The 27,301-nt window shown below is 40.1% G+C and overlaps 1 protein-coding gene across 1 annotated transcript in view; it reads right to left on the reverse strand.

The window, feature by feature from the left end:
- The window catches only part of LOC128837780 (uncharacterized), a 97,360-nt gene that overhangs the window by 22,247 nt on the left and 47,812 nt on the right, over positions 1 to 27,301 (reverse strand). Inside the window, exons 13-15 of the mRNA XM_054029309.1 lie at positions 24,156 to 24,255; positions 6,704 to 6,743; positions 5,666 to 5,717 (exon numbers count right to left, since the gene is read on the reverse strand). Of these exons, the coding sequence (XP_053885284.1) occupies positions 5,666 to 5,717; positions 6,704 to 6,743; positions 24,156 to 24,255 (192 nt within the window). The remainder of the gene's footprint in view (positions 1 to 5,665; positions 5,718 to 6,703; positions 6,744 to 24,155; positions 24,256 to 27,301) is intronic.

A 27,301-nucleotide genomic window follows, 5' to 3' on the forward strand; every position in this document is an offset into this window, starting at 1 on the left:
TCCTTGCTAGAGGATATTGTGAAGGCCAAGACCATAACAGGGTTCAAAAAAGAACTAGATAAATTCATGGAGCATAGGTCCATCAGTGGCGATTAGCCAGGATGGGCAGGAATGGTGTCCCTAGCCTTTGTTTGCCAGAACCTGGGAATGAGCAGAATGGGGATGGATCACTTGATGACTACCTGTTCTTTCATTCCCTGTGGGGCACCTGGCACTGGCCACTGTCTGAAGACAGTATACTAGGCTAGATGGACCTTTGGTCTGACCCAGTAGGGCCATTCTTATAACAAACCTCTTTTTGAATCTTAAGCTCTAACACTCAATGATATTTTATGGCAGTCGGTTTCACAGATTAATTTTTGTGCGATATAAAAGGAAATGCCTTTTATTAGTTTTCAATGTGTTGCCTTTCAGTTCTGTTGGAAGTCTTTCATCATTCATGGCCAAGTTCACTATTATGATAACAGCAGTAAATCTCTGTGTATGTATGTATGTATATATGTATGTGTTTATCAGTGGAAACCAAATTAATACCTAAACTACTTACAAGAAGTTTAATAAATATAAGTGAGAAGCAAGTAGGTCTTTTAGCATGCAGTTCAAAACTTCCAAAAGCAGCATCTGCACCTGTGCATCCAATTTTAATGTTCAGGAAAGGTGTGCACAGAGGATCAAATACCTATCTTTGCAGATCTCATAAAATACAAAGGATTTCTCTACCCATTGACACAATTCTGGTCTAATGTGCATTTGTTGTTTTGTAAGCTTCAACATGTATAGTTTTAATTGTGGATTTCAAAGTTTTAACTGCAGGCTGACAGAAGATGAATTGGAAATGAATTTCTGAAGGCTTTAGTCCTTTTTAGATAAATTAGGACAGCGCTTATATTTTTTTTCATTAGGATGAATGATCTTGGGGTAAAAGGAAGGATAAACTACACTTCTTAAGCATGATGGGAAATTGTGTCTATCTTAGGGATGAAGACTGATCCGGATGAAGCGCTATTTTGCATTAAAAGTGAAGTACTGAGGTTCCACAGATAGTCTCTTTAGTTTGGAAATGTACCAGGCTGAGATGATTGCCACTACAAATGCCACTTTAAACAGAAAGAGAGTACAAGAAATTTAAATGTAGAGATCCAAATGATGTTTTGGTGAGAGCATCTGGAACTAAATTCAGTCGCCAAGGAGCAACTCAATCTCTTTCTTGTGGGTTAAAAAAGTATTGTAGTTCTTAGGAACCTTTTGACAGGATGAGCCTTGGCTTGTTTACTCCTAGAATGATGAAAAGAGTTGAAGCATGTTGCAAAGTATGTTCACCTTCAGTCCCAGGGAAAGTCCATTTTAAGGGAAATATTTTATTTGGGCAATACTGGGTGACTTAGCTTTATGCTTTTTAGCTCTGTACCCACCATGTACTGAACTTCCTCCATATTCTGCAATATAATACAGTATTCAATTTCTTCCTGGAAAACAATTTTGTTTTGTCCTTTGGACAGAGTAACTTCTATTTTTCTTTCTTCTCTCTGGGGACAAGTCTCCTCCCCTGAATCATTAGGCAGGTATGACTAGAGTCAGGAGAAAGGTTGGCACTGAGAGAGAGATGATGGATTTTCTTCATGTTGAGATGAAAGCAAAAGTGAATAAATATTCATGTTGTTTACCTTGAATGAACAGAACATGAAAAGGGGAAACTCCCAGGAAACTCGAGACAACCTTGTTTTGGTGCTCTATTTAAAGTGTGACATAAAAACTCATTGTCTAGTTGGAGACCAATCACCTTCAGACTGAAAAAAGTTTGCTAGGGCACACCAGTTAACGTTATCCATTTCTCTTGCTGAAATATGTCACAGAAGCACTCCTAATGTTGGTCTGAAGACCATGAGAGTATTGCCTGGTAAGCAGTAGTCAGTTTGGAGCAGCATACACAATTTGTGAACTTTTAACAAGATCTCTAAAGCTTACGTGAAGAGATCATAAGTAAAAAAATATTCTGGAAAAAACTATTATTGCCTTAGATATTTTTGCTGGGATTTTGGCGAGTTCTTTTTAAAGTTAGGTTGACAAATGCTTTCAGGGTTTTTTTAAATGAATGTATTCAAATAAGGCCATCTTCTAACAAAAGTTAAGTAACTTTTTCAGCTGTAAAGCCATAAATGCTGTCTGCTCAGTTGGAACAATTGTATATGAGCAAAGAAATAAACAAGAAGACAATCCTCATTTTTCACCAAAAAAGGAAACAAAAACTAATTTACTGAGCACAAAGCAAGAGAATTCATTGTAGCAACATTAAAACATTCAAAAATCTCCTAAGTAATACTTTTGTTTTTAGGGCAAATGCTGAAGTATGTTTATTTCAATGGGAGTCAGACTCTCCCTAAGTGAACTCCTACATCATAGAAGCAGTAAATCCATCCCATACCTGCGCTACAGTCTACATGTAGACTATTACTGTTGATGCATGGCTCCAGATTCTTAATCTAAGACTTGTATTTATGTAATGACACCCTCTAATGATGGTAGGTCACATACAATTTCATTGTTGATTAAGCCTATCAATGTATCAAATAGAGAACCTACAGGAGATGAGGCTGAATGAGTAAGGTTTTTGAGGTGCTCTGTTTGAGGGAAGAGGAAGTAGAAAGCTGTTGCTTTTCCTTCTCTGCTAGGCTATGTCTATACTTGCAGAGTTTTTGCACTGTAAGTTTCACCAGTGATAGGGAACCGGTGAAAGTAAAGCACTGGTTTGTGTACTCACTTAATTCCTCAGGTGTCAGAGAGTGTTTACATTAGCAGCACTTCCATCACTGATGAGAGCAGCACTCTAGGGCAACTATCCCACCACAGTGCAGCTCTCTCCAGTTTGATGATGGGTCTTATGGGAAGCGGGGGATGATCGAGGGGCATCCTGGGTCCCTGCACAGACTCCTCTCCCCAAACACTGATCAGCTCCACTAGCTCAGCATTGCTCCAAGCAGGGGATTGTTTGTTCCCTGGAGCAGGCATTGTCACCTGGCCAGATACGTGAGCACTAGCCAAGAAAACAGGAAGGGGAGTTTCAAAGTTCCCGGGGCTTTACAGTGGGAGGGGTGGATGTCTCTTTACCTGGAAACAGAGCAGCAGAGCTGCTGGCTAGAGTGGTCACCTAGGCACTGTGGGATATCCTCCGGAGGCCAAAAGCTCTGTAAACAGGAAGAACGTGTTTTCGCTTGCACATCACCGCAAAAGTATCACTGGTAAGAGCTGTACGCCTCTCGTGGAGGTGGTTTTCTTTTTGCAGTGAAACTTCTGAGTTTCACTGCAAAAAGTCATTGGCAAGTGTAAACGCTCCCATGGTTTTTGCGCAAAAAAGGGACTTTTTCCGTTTTAAATGGCATGTGTAGACTTAGATTAGGTTACTATTTAATCTCAATAGGCATTTTACCAAGCCTGGAAAATAATTAACTATTTTAGGTTTAATCTGATCAATTTAAACAGTAATAGGCTAAGGTCTATTGTACATCAGATTTGGCAACAACAAGATATTTGATAAAATACCTTAGGCTGTATTGACAGTCATTTAAAATTTAATCTCTAGTAGAGGCGTGTATTTTACTGAACTACGGTTTATCAGATCAAGTCATAATTCATATAGTGAACAAATGTGACAAATAGCCTGCTCCTTTTTCTGCTACTGCAGTTCAAAAATTGCTTACAGTATTTTAATTACTATTAATTTTACATTGCCGCAATACCCCCAAAAAAACCCAATCAGAATCTGGGCCCTATTGTGCAAAGCACTGTATAAACTCACAGATGCAGTCCTTGTCTCAAGTTGCTTACATTCTTTCAGATTATTTGCACATAACAGTCTCCTCAGTTACACCTGGATCAGGACAGCGAACCTGACACTTTGTTGTCATCTTTGCAGTGTTAGATTTGCCTTATAACCATTTAGAAAAAGGCATTTCTCTTCTATTAAAGAAAAATATTTTTACCATGGCAAATCCTGTAAACATATTCATTCAATTGTTCTGCTAAAGGTATAATGTCTTTCACAATTTCTAGTTTGCTTTTACTTCTTTCATTTCCTGCCTTTGCCCATCTCCTCTAGCTTTCCCATCTTCACACCATTTAGAAGACCATCACTGTGGTGCTTAAACTCTATCCAAAGGTCAATATATGTTGGTCTACCTCACGATATTGGATAGGCCAAGAAGCTTTTGTATCAGCTGCAATTTCACTTAGGATGCCTTATTATGAAATGTAAGTAATAGCCAAAATTTAAGGAGCAAGTCAAATAAATGATCAGGAGGAGGAAGGGTGTATATGCAGTTTGGTCTTCAGTCTCCACAGGGTAAAGGAGCTAGTTCCTATCTGAAGAGCAATGACACCCACACTTTCTTAGAAGAATAAGTACACTATATTCACAAAAAGAATAATCTCCTGTTCCAGCTGCTCTCACAAAGACCTAAATCTACTGCATGGAAGTGCAAGCATAACAAAAAAGATGTGGGGCTACATCACATCAAGTATGTCAACATATGAGCTAAAGGGGTAATTTCCAGCTTGTATAGACATACTTGTGCTAACTCTGAGTTAGAGCACTAAAAACAGAAGTATAGCCATGGTGACATTACAGGTGGGATTGACTAGCCACCCCAAGTACAATCCTGTCTGAAACCCTAAGTATGCAATTGGTCAACTAGCCTCTCCCACCGCTTGCACCGCAATGGGTACACTGCTACTTTTAATATGCTAGCTTGACTGAATTTAGTGCAAGTATGTCTACCTCCACCTCTAGTGTAGACATGCCCATCTCCGCTGTAATTCTACAGATCATGCTGTCAGTCACCTGAACATGAACTCCACAGGCTGAAGAAAACTCTTATTGTGAACTAAACATGACCTATAGGACATAGTTTGATTTTTATTCATAGACATTTCTATGGAACTCCTCCACTCAGATATTACAGTAGTGAGTTTCTCACATTCATTATTTTAGTCTTACAATGCCCCTATGAGGTAGGGAATTACAATTCCCATTTTTACAGATGAGGAACTGAAACACAAAGGACCTGATTCTTCTCTCACTTACACAAGTTTTACACCAGTGTAGCTCTATTGATTTCAGCAGTCACTCCTGACTTGCACCAGTGTTAATAAAAGTAGAATCAGACCCAAGGAGATTAAAAGATTTATCCAAGGTCACAGAGGATTAGAATACAGATCTCCTGATTCCAAGTTCACCGCCTTTACAACAAGACCACTAATTTAAGTTAATATATTGTAGTATTTATAAACTATAATGTTTGCAGTGTTGTTGTAGCCATGTTGGTCCCAGGATATGAGACACACAAGGTGAGTGAGGTAATATCTTTAATTGTCTCTCTCATAAACTCTCTTTACAGTCAAGTGTATATGCAAAGACAGGAGTCCTAGAAACCTATTGGGAGAAATCTAGTGTTTCAGTAATCACTAGAAAGGAAGTATTTTAAAGTTAATCTATGATAGATGGCTATAACACTTTTTGTGGCACAACAATCTGCTAGGAAAATATACTTTTCATAAAACTCACTAGTAGATTTTGCAGCTTTAAGGCCCGATTCTGTTCCCAGGCAATCAATATTATCTTTCCATCAACTTCAACAAGAAAAGGATCACACCCTTAAGGAGTAGCTCTTACCTTGACATTTCTTTTGGGATAAAGGAAGAAAAATGGTTTCAGAACTGGAGACCTGGACATACAAAGCAACAGATATAATGAATATAAATAGAAACAAATACAAATGTCAGATTATTCATCTTTAAGATCATTTGGCATTTGAAAATCCACAGTATAGGAATTAAAAGTCATGATCAGAAATGCTTTTCTGAGCTATTTTGGTATATCTGAAAAGTGTAGTAACTCCCTAGAAATATAATGACTGAAATGCCTTATTTCTTATTAAGAAAGTGAAATAAAAAAAGGGAAGGAAAAGGGGCAAGGCAGCTTTAAATGGTATCATTAATATGCTTATAAAACCGAGGATGACCAATCAAAATCCATGTACCTTCTGAATATCTGTCCAATATGGTATTGTATTTTGCAGGTGGTTAGGCAAAACTGACACAAATATATGCTCGGAGTGAGTTTATGGTAGTTAAAGATAGTACCCAATCAGAGTACCCTGACCATCCTGAGGCATTTCTACTGTGACTGTTCACAGTTAGAAGTAACTGTTCTTATGAGTGAGAGCAGAAGTGCGAGTTTGTACATTTAAAACAAAGATTTAAGTCATCAACAGAGTTTTAAATATGAAAAAAATACTGATCCAAAACCAGTTTATAGGGATGCTCACAATTACTCTAAAGCTAATCTGCTTCATAGCTTTCAACCTATGATTGCAAAAGGAGACCGTTTTGTAAGCATAAATGATCTAAGAGCAGTTCTTAGCTGGTATAAAGAGCCAATTCCAGCTGAAACAAAGTTAGCACAGTTTTCCTTATGGCTCACCTAGTAGAAATGTTGCCACTAAGACCCTAGATAGAGTCTCACCTGAGGTAAATATGGTGTGACCAACAACCAATAGAGAAGTCTGCTAATTTAACAAGAATTTTGCAGTATGACTGTTATCTTGTGACCAGTAGTAGACATAACACAAGACACAACTGGACTTTTTTTTTTTTTTAAAGGATACTATATGCACACAGTAAAACAAGGGAAGATCAGAAGTGAACTTACACTCTTGGACGTCCTCCAACAACTGCAGTAAGACCAGGTGCTAAAAATGGAAACGAAATAAAACAGGTTAATTTCTTAATAGATTTCTTCCCCAAACCACTGTAATTCAGATATTACTGCACCCTGAACCCTTCCTATGATTTCCTCTTACAAAACGCTGGGGAGATTGTGTGTAATAACTCCCTAGAAATATAATGACTGAAACGTGTGTTACACCAGACATATGAAACAAAATGTTTTTATGAAATTGATGAAAGAAATTGCAATTTTCACAAAACATCTGAAATGGTTTACAAACATTCATGAAAGTCCCTAATCATATATATGAATTTATTTTCAAAACCCAAACATATAAATTTGATAGAAAAGGAACAAACTATTTGTTAAAAAAACAGACAATTCTGATCCAAACTGTAGTTTGTTTAATGCAAATAATTGTTATCCTTTTCATGAAAATGATTATAGAATTGTGAATAACTTTTGCTATTTATTTTTAGAATGACTGACATCATGCATACATAGCATTGGTAAATTATAGTCATATGCCAAAGGGAAATGCTTTACTGGTTAGTTTTTACCTAGAAATCAATCAGTAAACCATTAGTAAGTTGAGTCCTTAAAGTATGTCTGCACTGCAGCTGGGAGCAAGATTCCCAGCCCAGACTCATGCTAACATGCTAAATATAGCAGGGTAGATATTAGTTGCAGGGGGTAGGGTGGGTCCGAGCTTGGGTGGCTAGCCTGAGCCTCCATCTATGTCCCAATGTCCACACAATTACTTGTAGTGTGCTAGTGCAAGCCCTACTAGCACAAATCTGCCTACCTGGGCTCAGAGGCTTGCTCCTGGCTGCAGTATAGACAGACCTTTAAATAACTGCGAAAAGCAACATGTGCTTTGGTAGATTAATTTCAAAGGCATGCAGCAGTATATTTCAACTTAGTCTTTACATGACAGCATCCTCTGAAGAACTGTAGAGAAGTCTGAGCACCTTTCAAATCTCTAGTTGCTTCCAAAAGAAAGCTAGTACACCATTTTTAGACAGCTAAGCTTTCAGTTTGGAACTTCACTTACTTCTAGCACATTAGCTGAAGTTGATTTCTATGTGGTTATGACTTAGGAGTCCTGTGACATTTAGGAGTCTCTAATGGCATCCGGCACCAGCCCCAGCGTGGATCCAAGCCCCACAACCCTTCCCTATTTTCCCAGACATGTCCGGCTTTTTGGAATTTCCCCCCGGACGGGGATTTGACGACCAAAAAAGCCAGACATGTCTGGGAAAATCTGGACGTATGGTAACCCTATTATTTCTCGTCACTATGTCTAGCTTCAACTTCCAGCCATTGGATGATTGAACAACCCATTATCAGTTTTACTCCCCATGCAGGTACTTACAGACTGATCAAATCACCCCTTATCCTTCTCTTGGTTAAACTAAACTGATTGAGCTCCTGGAGTTTATCACTATAAGGCAAGTTTTCCTATCTGCTAGTTATTCTTGTGGCTTTTCTCTTAACTCTCTCCATTTATCAACAGCCATCTTGAACTGTGCATACCAGAACTAAACACAGTATTCCAGCAGCAGTCGCACCAGTGCCACGTACACAGGTAATATTACCTCCTTACTTCTACTCAGGATTCCCCAGTTTACACATGCAAGGATCACACTAACCCCTTCGACCACAGCATAGCACTCGGACCTCATGTTCAGCTGATTATCCACAAGGACCCCCAAGTCTTTTTCACAGTCATTGCTTCCCAAGGTAGACTCCCCTATCCTATAAGTATGGCCTAAGTTCTTTTTTCCTAGATGTATAACTTTACATTTGGCCACTGTAAAATGCATACTGTTTGCTTCTACACAGCTTGCCAAACAATCCAGATTGCTTTATATCAGTTACCGGTACTCTTCATATTTACAAATCACTCCGAACTGAGTCATCTGCAACCTTTATCAGTGATGATTTTATGTTTTTTTTCCAGCTCATTGATAAAAATGTTAAATAGCTGGGGGACAAGAACCAATTCCTGTAGGACCCCAACAGAAACACACCTGATGATTCTGTTACAAATTCAGTCTGATTTAGCAGCCTCCTGAGCTGCCTCTTTAGCGCATAGTGACAAAAATATATTCTATATTTAGACCCATTAACTGACCCATCATGAAGTGCTGATCCCAGACAGGATCCGCTTTCTCAAATATGGAACAAGCTCATCCTCAAGTAAATCTCTTGGAATACTGCTGGACAAAAATCTCTATACTGACAAAAGGATATTGTCCAGAGTACACACGTTCTGAAGGAGGGACGACCATGCTTCCTCTGACCATTAGTTACATCAATGTGTAACCTGTTCCTTTCAAGAGTACCTTAACTTTTTCTCCATCTTGCTCTTTACTTCTCTGCCACCTTGGTCCTCTGTTTTTATCTCTGCATGTGTCGTCTTAATATAAAAAAAAAAAAAGCACTATTGTTCTGAACATGTGAGACATTAGGGTCTTTAAAGTGCTGAAGCGCTGCCAACAGACCTTCTTTATTAAATTCCTTTACAACTTCAATAGCTCTTTTATCTAGATCACCATGTGCAACTAGCCCCACAAGGTAAACCCCATCTAATTTTTCACCAACTTGCAGTTGTAAACCAGCATCAAGCAAAATCTGGAAATGCTCAGAATGGGTAAATGTAGCAGAAGTATCCATGGGCTCTTCAGTACCATTCCCATTAACATGTTCAGCAGGCATGTTTCCGGATATATGTTGGTATGGGGGAAATGCCAAGCAAAACGGGCTCAGGGTGCAGCTGGCAGCTCCGAGTGCTGAGAAGCTGCCCCCTGTGCTTCCTCGGTGCGTCCAGACAGTGTGCTTGAGCTGCAGTAAAATGGCTGCCACTCAAGTGCTCATGTTGCTTCTGGCACCAACCCCAGCCCCTCCCTCTCAGCACAGAGGGAGGATGCATGTATTTCCTGTGGAGATAGGAAAGGTCTTTTCTACAGTTCTACAATCTCTTCATGAAATCATGAACCCTTATTTGCAATAAACACAGCTCAGTTCAGAATTGAATTCTCCTGTTTCACAAAAGTCTGCTCAAAGGATGGTAGTTTGATGGGTCTCAGTGATAAAGGCTTTGCTGTAACTACACTGTATGTAATACCCAGTCTAATCAGCACTTGATTAATACAGTAAAACTGATTTTTTAAGAAGCGCCTCACCCCTGACTTAGAGATAATTCAGGGTTACCATACGTCCTCTTTTTCCCAGACATGTCCGGCTTTTCGGCACTCAAACCCCCGTTGGGGGGGAATTGCCAAAAAGCCGAACATATCTGGGAAAATGGCGGCTCTGCTCCTCCCCTGACTCTTCGGCTCTGTTTAAGAGCCGGGCTGCCCGAGTGCTACCAGCTTCGGGCAGCCCCCATGCCTCCGGACCCTGCGCCGCTGGAGCCCAGGAGGGGAAGTGCCCATCTGGGGGCGCAGGGTCCGGAGGCAAGGGGGCTGCCCGAAGCGCTACCGGCTTCACGGTTTGCCAGGCAGCCTTCAGACCCTGCGCCCCAGGCTGGGTGCTTCCCCTCCCAGGCTCCAGCTGCGCTGGGGAAGCGCCGGCCGGGGGCGCAGAATCTGGGGGCTGCCCGGCAAACCGTGAAGCCGGTAGCGCTCGGGCAGCCCTTTCCGCGTGGCTGGGAGTGGGAGGGAGGAGGGGGCAGAGTTAGGGCGGGGAAGGGGCGGAGTTGGGGCGGGGCAAGGGGGTGGGGAAATGGGCGGGGCCAGGGCCCGTGGAGGGTCCTCTTTTTTTATTTGTTAGATATGGTAACCCTAGATAATTCAAGGAATCAATCTCTTTACCTATTCATAATACTAAAGCATCATCGTGTGATGCGTAGTGCATTTTAACTTGCAAAACCTGTTGTGGAAATTTGATTAAAAGCAGCTCAGCAGTAGCCACTCATTTGTTTTACACAAGCTTCAAATTTGGTGTATTTTGAATAAAACTCATCTGAGTATTTTAATTTTGACTCAAATGCATTTATCTTTCATGTATTTCTTCTAAGACTCTACTTCCTATTTATTTATATTAGAAGCTAAGGCACATGTTGTAGCAGATGGATATATGTCTATATTAAATTGTAATTTGCAAATGACAATACAACTGCCATTTTGAAGAATGTGACCTACATTTTGAGAATATAACTAGCTGCCTAGTGCTACAAAGCACAGACCAAGGGGACAGCTTATAATTCCTGACACCTCTCTGAAGGGCTAACACAGGAGTCATCAATTGTAATTGTTTCCCAGTCAAGAGGTTCACCCCTGGTTTTGCCAGAGAAGAGCCGGGCTGGATGAAAAGGATTTTTGCAGTTCAGACTTCATGGGAACTCGGACTTCCTGGCTAACCAGCTGCTGTTGATCAGTTGGTCACATGGCAAAGGGGACAGAATCCTTATTTAAAAGCAGGATCTGCTCCAGACTCTCTTTCACTGTCTGACCATCATCTGCCACCAGAAGAACTGCAGAAGGCAGGAAGCCCTACTTGCCTGACACACTGACTGGTCTAGGACTCACAAGAAGCGAACATAAACTTAGGAGACAGATCATTTAGGCTTTTGTAGTTTTTCTTAAAGATTTGTATGCTTTAAAGGTAAAATTTATTGTGCTGAAGAAAGTTGTGTATGAAGCCTGTGTTCCCTACTTTACCTGCCATGCAGTCCTCAAGGAGTTAAACTATAAACTGCAGCGCCTATGGTGAGGTGGACCTTTGGGGACAGCATGCATAACTGACGGGAAAGGCTGGGGGCAGGGGCTCAGCACTGGTTCCAGTTTTATTAAAAATATGTATTATATCTTCACTAAAAATGAATTTAAAAATATGTATGTGGGCGGGGGGGAGTCAGTGCTAACAAGGCCAATTCAACTCTGTTGATATTCACCCCTTCTTGTCAACTGTTGGGAATGGGCCACATCCACCCTAATTGAATTGGCCTCGTTAGCACTGACCCTCCGCTTGGTAAGGCAACTCCCATCTTTTCATGTGCTGTATATTTATTCCTGCCTACTGCATTTTTCACTCCATGCCTCAGATGAAGTGGGTTCTAGCCCATGAAAGGGCTTATGCCCAAATAAATTTGTTAGTCTCTAAGGTGCCACAAGGATTCCTTGTTGTTTTTGCTGATACAGATTAACATGGCTACCCCTCTGAAATGAATTTAAAGTATATTGCACAAAGAAGAAGAATTATCAGGCAGCATGTAAAGCAGTTTCTTATTTATATTATATTTAAGCTTGCTTGGAAGATCCAATTTAGATACAGTTCTGTACACATATTTGTCCTATGTTCTGTCAAAAGCAGTGACAGGCTATTGTAATCACGCTTACAATATAGAAGAACGACAGTTATGTTACTGTACAACACTTGGCTAAGGCTTTTTCAAGATGACAAGAATATCACTTGTGTTTGAGAGCTATCTGCATTTAATAATCTCTACACAAAGCACAGTTTAAATTAACTAACTTCATCAACCTATCTGTGGATTGTCATATGGACAACTTCCTGGTAGGATAATTTTTAATTAAGGATACCAGATTTGCTCTGAAATCAATGTTAACTTCCTGAAAAGTCTACAAAGAAAACTTCTCACTAGCATGCTCTCACACAATTTCATTTGGCTTCCTATAACCAAGCAGTTCTCGAACCATTATCAAGAAAATAACTGACCAAAGAGCAACAAAGTATGCTCACACCTTGGAGCTAAGAGCTCCTGCTATTCCAAAGCTGTTTGCTGCACTGGTTTTACAAGGTTCAACCTACACCCTACATCCTTCTCTATCACCAGGCCTGTCTCAGTAGACATTGTAGAATACAACTGTAGAGCAAATCTACAAATCCAGATTTTAAAGATTTATTTATTTTAATCCTTGGTCCTCCATAGCCATTATTTATACTAACACTAATGAGTATTTACCTGGAAGAATTTAACTATAATTTACTTTACATATAAACCAATATTTAAATAAAAGATTAGATTATAATTATTAGGGAGAGAAGCCAAGTCCTAAACAGATAATGGTTTATGACTAATGAGAATTGCAGCGGCGCCCACAGACTGCAATCAGGATTAAGATCTCATTGAGCGAGCACTTAAACATATGGGAAAGTCTATCCTCCTTCCAAAGACCTTATCTTTAAAAAAAAAAAAAAAAAAAAAAAGGACATCTAGAAAAAGGATATATAGAGAGCCAGTCAGAGCTTCCCAGTTGCTCAGTAGCCCAAGGTCCCAGGCTTCCTAGCAGGCCTCTGGCAGACTGACCCAGAGTCAGGGTTCCCAGCACAGCTGGGCACAGAACAGTTAATTCCATTTCTTGGAGAATTTCAAAAAATTGCTTTTTATTCTAATTCAGTAAAAAAACAAATTTCAAATGGAATGACTGTTCTTTACCCAACTCTAGATACAACAGAGAAGCCGAAAGATGGTTAGCAAATTTCATGTACTCCCTCCCATATTGTAGAAGCAGTAGTAAGGGAGTGCGTCAGCAGGGGGGGAAAAGTAGGAAGGAAAAGGTTTTGGTACACTGAGGGGGGAAGGGAGGGAAGTGCAAGTAGGCAAGGGGCAGAGGAGGAAGGAAATTTGGAGAGGAACAGAAATGAGAAGGGCTCATAGAAAAGAACTAGTCAGAACAGTATGTCCAAAGTTCAAACTGACAAAAGCTGAGTCTGTTGCCAACACCACTTGTAATACAAGGGGTTCTGAAGATATTAAAGATATGGCCCCATCTGGGCCTTATGCTCTACTTTTGGGGACAGTGTCCTTTACTCTCAGGGCTGTGCCTGTCCTGGTAGTCCAGTTTTTCTTCCCAGAGACCATGCGACTGTGGGGAAGGGAAGCCACTAGGGCCTTATATCCTGGAGATGGGGGTCACCTACTCAGGCCCAGGACTAGGGAATAAGGTGATGGGGAAAGCCCTTTCCTCTGTGTGGGGAAGGAGAGGAGAAAAGTTCAGAGACAAAAGCAGAGTGCTTTTCCTCTCCATAATGCACTTCACTAATTCTAATTTCTTACTTGCCAAATGATAGAGAAAATCAATGTCCTTCTTGACTTCTTCCCACCATATCAATGTATGCAATAATGTCCATACCTGACCTTATCTTTACATTAGCCGACATACTTTCCCATGTCCACATTCCTGCCCATCTCAATTACTGCAATTCTCTATTTGCTGGTTTCCCTAAATTTCTTTGAACCAAACTCCAGCATATCTAGAAAATAATTAACAACGTTGTCTTGAAAACCCACTGAGATCAGTTCACTTTGGCCAAAAGTTTCAGACAAATTAGGCTCCTAAATCTATATTTATTAATCTATAAATTGCTTGTTTTCAGAAATGTCACACACCTACATATCCCACTCAAGTTAGTAGGAGCTGCAGGAGTACAGCAGCTTTGAATATCAGGCTACTTATATTTAGGTGCCTCAGTATTGATTTAGGAGCCTAGCTTTAGGCATCCAGATTTGAAATTATTGACCTTCGGTCCATATTGACCTTCGTGGAATTTCATACTCTCTAAAGAATATAGGTTTCAGAGTAACAGCCGTGTTAGTCTGTATCCGCAAAAAGAAGAACAGGAGTACTTGTGGCAAAGAATATAGTTCTTTATCTGCTTATGTTTGTTCAATTCCTTGCACAATCTCACCTTATCCACTGGTTTCATCACTCCCTCTAGCCTACTTTCAATTTCCTCATCCATCTTTCCACTTATTGATGGAACCTGAAGCCAATATTGTCCCTTTTCCAGAGAACAACCCCTCAACAAACTCTGTCACAATATCTTAATCTTTTCCAGCCCTATCTAAAAAGCCACATCTCATCTGTCTGATTTTGGCTTATTACCTTTAGTTCCTACCCTCTTTAATTTACTTTGTCAGTATATAAGCCTTGGTTATTAATGACTACATAAATATCCATAAATATTTTGTGCAAATCTATATTTTGCAACAGAATAAGATATTTTGCAATACTTAAATGGGGGTGTTAGATTATTTTGTAAAATGCTTTAAGGCTAAAAATAGTTATATACAGAAACAATGTTTTGAACAGTTAATATTTCATAGCAGATTGAAACTTCACAGAGTCACACAATGTAGCCATGGCTCTTGCCATGCTGACTTACCTTTTTTGGATCTGACATTCCTCCTCCTTCATATTTCCCTTGGAAGCAAAGAGGCTGAACCAAATGTTACCAATGAACTTGCAGCATGTTTTGGAGACTGACATTCCTTTGTAACAAACTGGTTTTGAAGCATTATCTTTTTAAATTACCAAGCTACAGGAATCTGAAATCCTGTGTTCTGCAGTGAACAGCACTTATGTTATAATAATACTGTACAGCACATAAGTATAATCTTTGTTTATTGAGATCAATTATATGTTCTTAATTATTCTATTCATTTCCTCTACAGTCAGCAGATAAAACATCCTGTGGGATATTATCCTCTAACCAACATGGGGACTGGAGTAAACTTACAACTAGGACATTTCTTGAAGTGTCTTCCAACACACTTATGAGATCAGTCATAATATTTACATATACTCAAGCACTTTGAAATCTCAAGCTGTATTAACCAGCTGTCATTTTGGTGTCAAACTCCGGTCACTTTAATGTGAAATAAGGGTCAGCACTTGATTTTTTGCTATTAGTAAAATATTTCTTAGCTACTGAACTCTTATTAAACCACAAAACCTGAAGAAGAGCCTGTATAAGTGTGAAAAATTGTCGCTCTCACCAACAGAAGTTGGTACAATAAAAGATATTACCTCACCCACCTTGTCTTGCTAATATCCTGGGACCAACACGGCTACCACAACACTGCATACAACAATGTGCCTTACTGACACTCTTAAGAACTCTACAGTGCCATTTTGTTAGTGCTAGTATATGAACAAGAAAACAATTCAGACTAAAAAACAAACAAAAAACCCCCAAATCAACTACAACAATTATTTAACTGTTAATGGTCTGACTTAAAATCACTATGAAGACATTTTCAAATAATATTAAAAACCCGTCTTTTTCCTTTTAACCATATTTTCAGAGGTCTCAAATAAAAGCTATTGTTCTCAATTCTATAATTATTGGGCGAATTTCTATGGCCTGTGTTATGCAGAAGATCAGGCCAGATGACCTTTAGCCATTCAGGCTTTAAAATTTATGAATCTATGATCCTAGCCTCTAATAATGTCATCACTAAATTTCCATGTGCATCAAAACTCTGATATGTACTTGCAAACTGCATCTTTTTGCTACTGCTGGATAGCCATCAAATTACACATTTCTGCACATGCAAAATATCTGTTAGATTGAAAAAATTGTGGCTATATTTCAATTTTTGGCTTTGATAATTTCATCTTAAAACACTATGCCCCTAGGCCACCCAGGAATTCAACTACTGGGATTAAACACTATATAGTTTTGAAATTCAAAAATATTTTGTTTTGTAAAAAGAAACTAATACTAGAAATATTTAGATGAAATGTAAAATATTTAGTGAAAACATTTTCTTTTTTTAACATCCCCCTGCCTTTTTTGTAACCCAAATATTACAATACTGTATTTAAATACATGAAGACAAGTAAGTGAAGTTGATAGAAATTATTTTAAAAAATGAAATTTACTGGTCTCTTTTAATTTAAAAAGCAGAGGGGAAAAAAAAGGAATAACCAAAGAACACATGGTAAAAAGTAAGGCAGGGTTTTAAAAAAATTCTTTCAGGTTTAATAATCTCGGGTGTTAATAGTCATATGTAGATAAGGGCATTGATTTTGTCTTTATAAACAACATTTTATTTGACTGCAGCCTTTTAATCTCAATAAGATCAGCCTCATTCAAATAAAATCTGAGCTACTGTATAAACTGGCAAACTAAAGCTAATGCTCAACTAAATCGTACATTAAAGAAGTTTCCTTTTCAACAGAGAAAAAGGAGTAACAAACCAGTATCTAACTTCTTCAATATATCACTTATTGACAGATTATAATTTCAAACTTTTCACTAAACTCAGAAAGAATCTCAAATTTAATTTTGACAATGCGAAATTAAAATTTGTATTTAGATAGCATTACTGATAAAGTATGTTTGCATCTGCAAACACTCTCTCAAAAGAAACATTAGGCTTTAAAAATAAAGATTAGGAAGAATATGTTAGGAATTAGCTCTGTGGATTTTAACTCACTCGCTTTTCATTATGGAGGTATACATTTTTAAAAGGTGCTGCTCTCTCAACATTATCTTTGACAGATCTAACACCTTTTATTTATTATAAAGCATAGGAACACATACACAAGCAAATTCCAACACACAGGCAACATTCCTATTGCTTCTTCTCAGACACTGGTTTTTGCTATGGAATTCCAGTCTCCGTTCCAAATCAGCATAACTATTTATGGCACACCTGTCTTATTTAAAGTCTCTCTATACTGATTTTCAAACAAACAATGTAAACCACCAGAGAAGAAAAAGTTTATTTCAATAATCACTTATTGATCGGCAAGTACAGTGGTTCTCTCTGTTGTGACTATCCATATTTTTATTGTCCCCCTAAATCAATGTGTAGCTATGTACTACTTCCAAAAATACTGCAAGAATGTTAAGGTAGCAAAATCAAGCACTCAAAAATTAGGAAACACAAGAATTATGATGTCATTGGAATAACAGAGACTTGGTGGGATAACTCACATGACTGGAGTACTGTCATGGTTGGATATAAACTGTTCAGGAAGGACAGGCAGGGTAGAAAAGGTGGGGGAGTTGCATTGTATGTAAGAGAGGAGTATGACTGCTCAGAGCTCCGGTATGAAACTGCAGAAAAACCTGAGTCTCTGGATTAAGTTTAGAAGTGTGAGCAACAAGGGTGAAGTTGTGGTGGGAGTCTGCTATAGACCACCAGACCAGGGGGGTGAGGTGGACGAGGCTTTCTTCCGGCAACCAGCAGAAGTTACTAGATCACAGGCCGTGGTTCTCATGGGAGACTTTAATCACCCTGATATCTGCTGGGAGAGCAATACAGCGGTGCACAGACAATCCAGGAAGTTTTTGGAAAGTGTAGGGGACAATTTCCTGGTGCAAGTGCTGGAGGAACCAACTAGGGGCAGAGCTCTTCTAGACCTGCTGCTCACAAACCGGGAAGAATTAGTAGGGGAAGCAAAAGTGGATGGGAATCTGGGAGGCAGTGACCATGAGATGGTCGAGTTCAGGATCCTGACACAAGGAAGAAAGGAGAGCAGCAGAATACAGACCCTGGACTTCAGAAAAGCAGACTTTGACTCCCTCAGGGAACTGATGGGCAGGATCCCCTGGGAGAATAACATGAGGGGGAAAGGAGTCCAGGAGAGCTGGCTGTATTTTAAAGAATCCTTATTGAGGTTACAGGAAAAAACCATCCCAATGTGTAGAAAGAACAGTAAATATGGCAGGCGACCAGCTTGGCTTAACAGTGAAATCCTTGCTGACCTTAAATGCAAAATAGAAGCTTACAAGAAGTGGAAGATTGGACAAATGACCAGGAGGAGTATAAAAATATTGCTCAGGAATGCAGGAGTGAAATCAGGAAGGCCAAATCACACTTGGAGTTGCAGCTAGCAAGAGATGTTAAGAGTAACAAGAAGGGTTTCTTCAGGTATGTTAGCAACAAGAAGAAAGTCAAGGAAAGCGTGGGCCCCTTACTGAATGAGGGAGGCAATCTAGTGACCGAGGATGTGGAAAAAGCTAATGTACTCAATGATTTTTTGCCTCTGTCATCACGAACAAGGTCAGCTCCCAGACTGCTGCACTGGGCAGCACAGTATGGGGAGAAGGTGACCAGCCCTCTTTGGAGAAAGAAGTAGTTCAGGACTATTTAGAAAAACTGGATGAGCACAAGTCCATGGGGCCGGATGCGCTGCATCCGAGGGTGCTAAAGGAGTTGGCGGATGTGACTGCAGAGCCATTGGCCATTATCTTTGAAAACTCATGGTGATCGGGGAAGGTCCCGGATGACTGGAAAAAGGCTAATGTAGTGCCCCCATCTTTAAAATAGGGAAGGAGGAGGATCCGGGGAACTACAGGCCAGTCAGCCTCACCTCAGTCCCTGGAAAAATCATGGAGCAGGTCCTCAAGGAATCAATTCTGAAGCACTTAGAGGAGAGGAAAGTGATCAGGAACAGTCAGCATGGATTCACCAAGGGCAAGTCATACCTGACTAACCTAATTGCCTTCTATGAGGAGATAACTGGCTCTGTGGATGAGGGGAAAGCAGTGGATGTGTTATTCCTTGACTTTAGCAAAGCTTTTGATACAGTCTCCCACAGTATTCTTGCCAGCAAGTTAAAGAAGTATGGGCTGGATGAATGAACTATAAGGTGGATACAAAGTTGGCTAGATCATCGGGCTCAATGGGTAGTGATCAACGGCTCCATGTCTAGTTGGCAGCCAGTTTCAAGTGAAGTGCCCCAGGGGTCGGTCCTGGGGCCAGTTTTGTTCAATATCTTCATTAATGATCTGGAGGATGGCGTGGACTGCACCCTCAGCAAGTTTGCAGATGACACTAAACTGGGAGGAGTGGTAGATACGCTGGAGGGTAGGGACAGGATACAGAGGGACCTAGACAAATTAGAAGATTGGGCCAAAAGAAACCTGATGAGGATCAACGAGGACAAGTGCAGAGTCCTGCACTTAGGACGGAAGAATCCCATGCACTGTTACAAATTAGGGACCGAATGGCTAGGAAGCAGTTCTGCAGAAAAGGACCTAGGGGTTACAGTGGATGAGAAGCTGGATAGGAGTCAACAGTGTGCCCTTGTTGCCAAGAAGGCTAACGGCATTTTGGGCTGTGTAAGTAGGGACATTGCCAGCAGATTAAGGGACGTGATCGTTCCCCTCTATTCGACATTGGTGAGGCCTCATCTGGAGTACTGTGTCCAGTTTTGGGCCCCACACTACAAGAAAGATGTGGAAAAATTGGAAAGAGTCCAGAGGAGGGCAACAAAATTGATTAGGGGGCTGGAGCACATGACTTATGAGGAGAGGCTGAGGGAACTGGGATTGTTTAGTCTGCAGAAGAGAAGAATGAGGGGGGATTTGATAGCTGCTTTGAACTACCTGAAAGAGGGTTCCAAAGAGGATGGATCTAGACTGTTCTCAGGGGTAGCAGATGACAGAACAAGGAGTAATGGTCTCAAGTTGCAATGGGAGAGGTTTAGGTTGGATATTAGGAAAACCTTTTTCACTAGGAGGGTGGTGAAGCACTGGAATGGGTTACCTAGGGAGGTGGTGGAATCTCCTTCCTTAGAGGTTTTTAAGGTCAGGCTTGACAAAGCCCTGGCTGGGATGATTTAGTTGGGAATTGGTCCTGCTTTGAGCAGGGGGTTGGACTAGATGACCTCCTGAGGTCCCTTACAACCCTGATATTCTATGATTCTATGAACTAAACAGAGCAAAATTTTCACAGACAGCAAAAAGCATATTGCCAACACTAGGGAGACCCCACTGCCAAATTCTAAGTCCGTGCTCCAGAACATGAAGGCTTTGGAATGTCTCAACAAACATGTTTAAAAATTTTTAAAAACAGATAATGCAACAAATTTTCCCCTAATCTTCACCTCAGAAATGTCCCCCAAAAATTCAGCCTTAGGCAAATACCCAGCTTTGAAAATTTTGACCTGAGTGGTTTACACATTTGAGAAATTTATAAAAAAATTGAAGAGAGTCCTAAATTAAAAGTGTTGGGCAATTTTAACTAGAGGTGTCACTAGCTGCACTGCCTAGAATTTATACTACTCTCACCACTGTGTTATCTCGAATAAGACGCACAATCAGTCTAGTGTTAGGAAAGAGGAATGGGAATCTATAATTCTGATTTCTATTCCTCATTCTTGCACTGATTCTCTGTATTAGCTGAGAAAAACATCTATACACTGAAATAATACTTTCCTGTCTCATCAGATGTTTCAGTGCTTAGTTTGTTTGCAACTAAGTATTTGTGATGAAAGGTGCTATAAGTAAAAAGTATTAATTAGGCACCCAAGTGCATGCGTGCGCGCACACACAATATAATGTAATGTCAACTTGCTAAGCAGGTGGGAAAAAGAAAAAAAAAACACTTTTCCAATTACTATTCCTTTTGAACATCTGGTACAGAGTAAATCAGTACACTTTCTCTCTCTCTCCTACAAAACTTAGTCTCCAAATGTGAAAAAGAAACAGGAAGAAAAGCTTCAATTCAGACCAAATCACCTTTGAGTTTAATAATATAACCTTTTATTCTTTTTGCTCCCAAAGCATTCTTATTTGTTACCTTTTACAATAATCTTTCTGTAGACCTGTCATCTAGAAAATATATCATTTGTTTGGCAGTATTACTGTAGCCATTACTCCTCCTCCTGTCATATAAGACCAGGGGTCTCAAACATGCGGCCCGTGGGGTTCTTTCATGCGGCCCACCAAGCTCCCCGCGCCTCCCCCTCCCCGCCTACCCCGTGTCGCTATGAGCCCCGTGCCGCTCCCTGAAGCGGCTGAACTACCGTATGTCCTTGCAGCCCCGGGCACGGGTGTGGGAGGCAAATAGAGGGCTCCGTGCTCTTGCAGCTCCCATTGGCCGGGAACTGGGAACTGCGGCCAATGGGAGCTTTGGGGGAGGTACCTGGAGGAGCATCAAGAGCAGCACATTGTGCTGTTTCCCCTTCCCCCCAGGGACTCCGGCTGCTTCCTGGAGCGGAGCAGAGCGGGGCTGGGAACAGGGCAGGCAGGCAGGGCAGAGCCTGCCCTGGCCGTGGTGCATGGCGCTGCCACCCTGGATCCACTCTAGGTAAGTGGCGCCAGGCCGGAGCTTCGGGGGGAAGCCGCAATCGCGATCTGCGACACTTCATCTCTACCACCGCTGCTTCAGTCTTCGGTGGCAATTTGGCGGCTGGTCCTTTGCTCCGAGAGAGAGTGAGGGACCCGCCACCGAATTGCTGCCGAAAAGCCGGACGTGCCGCCCCTCTCCGTTGGCCGACCCAAGCACCTGCTTGCTGCGCTGGTACCTGGAGCTGGCAAGGGGCCACGCGGCTCATCCCGCTGCTGGTCTGGGGTTCCGTAATCCAGGCCGGGAGCAGGCTGAGCGGGGCTGGCAGCTGGGACCCCAGTTGGCAGCAGCGTGCCACTAAAAATCAGCCACGTGCCATCTTTGGCACACGTGCCGCAAGTTGCTGACCCCTGCTCTAGGAGTTACTCATCTCCTGATACAAATGTTATTTCACTAGCAAAATGGCAGTATGTAATCCAATTCTGCTAGAAAAATAGCATTCCTCTAGTGAAAGTGATATTTGTGAGTTTTCTAAGGATGTGGTGTAACAGAATAAAGATATAGCATATAGCTGTACAGGTAATGTGGAAAGGCAATAAAAAGTGGACAGAAAGAAAAACTATGAATACCCAGATGAGGAGGGCTCCCCAACCAGCAACCTAGAATCCAGGGTGGATAAAAATCAATGATTTAAAATAAATAAATAAATAAATAAATAAAATCGGATGTTTGAGGGAAAAAAACTATCTAAAGATAGTTTTAATTAAGATACATTATAGCTCAAAGATAATTCATCACAGAATAGGGATTATACATTCTAATTCTATAATCTGAGACAATATATTCATGTAATGTTTAAGAAAAGTTTTATAAATGAGTTCCAATAGTTCATGGATTAGGGAACCAATCTTATGGGGCTCCAGAGGCTTCTGTATAGATTATTTAGGTTCATCTTTCTATCTACCCAATGAGACTCAGTGCTCAGTCTAGAAGATACCATCAGAGATGCTTAGTTTTGCAGTTCTCAATCTGTGGATTTGTGTCTCCAGAGATAACATGCTTGTTAACAGAAAAAATGTTTTAAATAAATAAATAGAGGTGAGAAATAACAGACCTCAATCCTATTGTCCCTCTGCAAATTTGTGTACACAGAGTCAATCCCTTACCTCTCTCTAAAAGTACAAAGTTTCAAAAAGTTCAATGAATAGAAGATTGTTGGTGGTGGAATAGATCTGGACAAGCAGAAGAAATCTGGAAATAAATGTGAGAAGGGAGGGACAGGCAGTAGAAACAAAAGTGAAGCTGTTTGAGCAGCATATTCCAGAATTCTTGAGGTCTTTCTGAGTATAGCCTTCATTGATTTGAGATCTACCATATCATTCTCTCACTAGAAGGGAAAACCTATAATGGCAGCAGGCTGTAAAAGAGACCCAGTTGGGGAATATTTTAATGGAAGTTCCTCTACATGTGGATAAGACAGGCATGCGTGCAAAATGCAAACAGTGCAACAAAGAAATGCAAGGCCTGGTTCCCGAATGAAACAACACCATGAGAAGTGTTCCTTCTCAGGAGGAAGCTGCTTTGAAGATGATGAAAGGAACGTGTCTGAACATGCAGGATCTTCAGGTTGGTAAACTTTTTTATTTCATACTTCTTTCTTAAGGACTGCCTGTCTTCCTTCTGGACTTTCTTGAATTCTCATGTTTGAGCAAAAAATACTGTATGGTACTATCATTTTAGATGCAGTTGCAATGAAAAACAATAGCTGAAATAGGCAGATCTTCCTTTTACAATTTCACCTCTAAAGTAGTACTGAGTGTCAGTGAATGCAATGAGTAATACTAAATGAGCAGTATGGTAATGATAATTAAATAACTGCATTGTCTTATTTTATGAGAATCCATCCTCAACATACAAGATTCTGAAGACTATCCACTTTCAAGAGCACCATCGTTTTCTATAGTTTCAATTATTCATTTTCTGATATCGCTGTAAAACTAATCTGAAAAATTTTCAAAATAAATCATTTTAAAAATGTATAGTGTGTACCTTCTAAAAATGAAACCTAGATCTATCTCTGAGTTGTGAAGAATATGTATTAAGGTTATAACAACCAACAAGAATGCCTTTTTATGGAGAAATTCATGATTAAATCGAGTCTTCCTGATTAGTGATTTAAATCAAATCCACCCCACTAGAATCTTTAGCCAGATTCTTTGAATATTAACCTGATCCTGAATAAATAATGTACGATGTAGTATGTTAACATTTTATAGCAACTTTGCCTTAATAATTTTTTTTTTAAAAAGGTAGCAGCAGCAGAAATGCTGAGAAACATGGGAGGAGTAAAAGGTGAATCTCCAAACGAAGTCAACGCTTGAAAAGTCTGTTAATATCTTAGGCCCCATTTCAGCGAAGTATACGTTCAAGTTTGTGTTCATACAGCACATAGCACCATGGGACACCAACTGGGTCTTTGTGTTCATAGAATATCAGGGTTGGAAGGGACCTCAAGAGGTCATCTAGTCCAACCCTCTTGTCAAAGCAGGACCAATCCCCAAATCTATCACAATATTAATTATTCTATCACAATTATTAATAAACAACGACAAAGTAAGTGGTAGATACTAAGAGAAAGTAGTGAATATTTACCCATTCCAGTTCCAGCTGGTGCAATCTCTCTGGAGAAGATTTCCACAGCCTTTTTCTGCTTATGGTGTACAGCAAGCCAGATAACAGCTTCCCGTGGACCCTATTTGCAAATATTATGAGTAATAGGTTCAAGAATGATAAGCAAAGGTTAACTTACATACAGAGTTCTAGTAAATTTAAACATGTAGAATCATACAAAAGTGAACTACCACTATTGCAGTTAAGACACTGCAGAAAGCCAATCACTATACAATATTACTAAGCACTATAACCATGTGCATCCAATGACATTCAAGCCTGGGGTTGCATTCTAATATATCTTAGAGAACTTTTGAATTTAATTTGATCTCAACCAGTATTTAAGTAAAAGAAACACTTACTTCACTTTCAAATTGGGGTGGGCAAACTCATTTTTGTCTCATTTTGAAGCTATTGAAAACATTGTGGGGTCAAAGCTAATGGGCCAGGCTCAAACCCTACATGAGGAGAGCCTGCTGTGCCCGGAGGGATTCACTCATGGAGAAGAGGGCAATGAAAACACTGTGCCCTCTTTCCTCAGTAGTTTCATAAGATGAAGGCACTTTTAAAAATCCATCAGGCTGGGGGAAAGCCAACAGATGCAGAGGAGCACGTAGTTCAGACAGAGACATTCCTTAGGGGAGAATCTACTAATGGATATTCTCTATGTCCTACTAAGGAGGAGAGTATGGAAGATAAAATACAGATAGGATCTGATGAGAAACAGTCAAATGAAAAAAAGTCTCATTCAATTACAGCTAAAAAGTGACAAGTTTTTAAAGTGCTTATATACCAATGCTAGAAGTCTAAATAATAGGATGGGTGAACTAGAGTGCCTCGTATTAAATGAGGATAGTGATATAATAGGCATCACAGAAATTTGGTGGAATGAGAATAATCAATGGGACACAGTAATACCAAGGTACAAAATATATCGGATGGACAGAACAGGTCGCGTTAGTGGGGCAGTGGCATTAAATGTGAAAAAAAGTGTAGAATCAGATGAAGTAAAAATCTTAAATGAACCAAATTGCACCATAGAATCTCATGCTCAAATAATAAGAATATAGCAGTAGGGATATATTACCGACCACCCGACCAGGATGGTGATAGTGACAGTGAAATGCTCAGGGATATTAGAGAGGCTATTGAAATAAAAACCTCAATAATAATGGGGAATTTCAACTATCTCCATATTGACTGGGTACATATCATCTCAGGATGGGATACAGAGATAAAGTTCCTTGACACCTTATATTACTGTTTCTTGAAGCAGCTAGTCCTGGAACGCACCAGAGGAGAGGCAATCCTTGATTTAGTCCTAAGCGGAGCATAGGATCAGGTCCAAGAGGTGAATATAGCTGGACCGCTTGGTAATAGTAACCATAATATAATTAAATTTAACATCCCTGTGGCGAGGAAAACACCACAGCAGCCCAACACTGTAGTATTTAATTTCAGAGAGAGGAACTACAGAAAAATGAGGAGGTTTAGTTAAACAGAAATTAAAGGGTACAGTGCCAAAAGTGAAATCTCTGCAAGCTGTGTGGGAACTTTTAAAAGACAACATAATAGAGGCTCAACCCTAAATGTATACCCCAAATTAAAAAAAACATAGTAAGAGAACCAAAAAAGATCCACCGTGGCTAAACAACAAAGTAAAAGAAGCAGAAAGAGGCAAAAAGGCATCCTTTAAAAAGTGGAAGTTAAATCCTAGTGAGGAAAATAGAAAGGAGCATAAACCCTGGCAAATGAAGTGTAAAAATACAATTAGGAAGGCCAAAAAAGAATTTGAGGAACGGTTAGCCAAAGATTCAAAAAAAGTAATAGCAAATTTTTTTTTTTTAAGTACATCAGAAGCAGGAAGCCTGCTAAACAACCAGTGGAGCCACTGGATGATCGAGGTGCTAAAGGAGCACTCAAGGACGATAAGGCCATTGCAGAGAAACAAAATAAATTCTTAGCATCAGTCTTCATGGTGGAGGATGTGAGGGAGATTCCCAAACCTGAGCCATTCTTTTTAGGTGACAGATCAGAGGAACTGTCCCAGATTGAGGTATCATTAGAGGAGATTTTGGAACAAACTGATAAATTAAACAGCAATAAGTCACCAGGACGAGGTGGTATTCACCCAAGAGTTCTGAAGGAACTCAAATGTGAAATTGCAGGACTACTAACTGTAGTCTGTAACGTAGCATTTAAATCAGCTTCTGTACCAAATGACTGGAGGATAAATAATGTGACACCAATTTTTTAAAAGGGCTCTAGAGGTGACCCCGGCAATTACAGGCCGGTAAGCCTAACTTCTGTATTGGGCAAATTGGTTGAAACTATAGTAAAGAACAAAATTGTCAGACATACAGTTGAACATTATTTGCTTGGGAATAGTCAACATGTTTTTTGTAAAGGGAAATCATGCCTCACCAATCTACGAGAATTCTTGGGGAGAGGGGTCAACAAGCATCTGGACAAGGGGGATCCAGTGGTTATAGTGTATTTAGATTTTCAGAAAGCCTTTGACATAGTCCCTCACCAAAGGCTCTTAAGAAAAGTAAGCAGTCATGGGATAAGAGGAAAGGTTCTCTCATGGACTGGTAACTGGTTAAAAGATAGGAAACAAAGGCTAGGAATAAATGGTCAGTCTTCAGAACGGAGAGAGGTAAATAGTGGTGTTTCCTAGGGGTCTGTACTGGGACCAGTCCTATTTAACATATTCATAAATGATCTGGAAAAAGGGGTAAACAGTGAGGTGGCAAAATTGGCAGATGATACAAAACTACACAAGATAGTTAAGCCCCAGGCAGACTCTGAAGAGCAACAAAAGGATCTCTCAAAACTGGGTGAATGGGCAACAAAATGGCAGATGAAATTCAATGTTGATAAATGCAAAGTAATGCACATTGGAAAACATAATCCCAACTATACATATAAAATTATGGGGTCTAAATTAGCTGTCACCACTCAAGAAAGAGATCTTGGAGTCATTGTGGATAGTTCTGTGAAAACATCCACTCAATGTGCAGCAACAGTCAAAAAAGCGAACAAAATGTTGGGAGTCATTAAGAAAAGGATAGATAATAAGACAGAAAATATCATATTGTCTCAATATAAATCCATGGTATGCCCAC

This window comes from Malaclemys terrapin, chromosome 5 (assembly GCF_027887155.1).
Source record: "Malaclemys terrapin pileata isolate rMalTer1 chromosome 5, rMalTer1.hap1, whole genome shotgun sequence".
NCBI lineage: Eukaryota > Metazoa > Chordata > Testudines > Emydidae > Malaclemys > Malaclemys terrapin.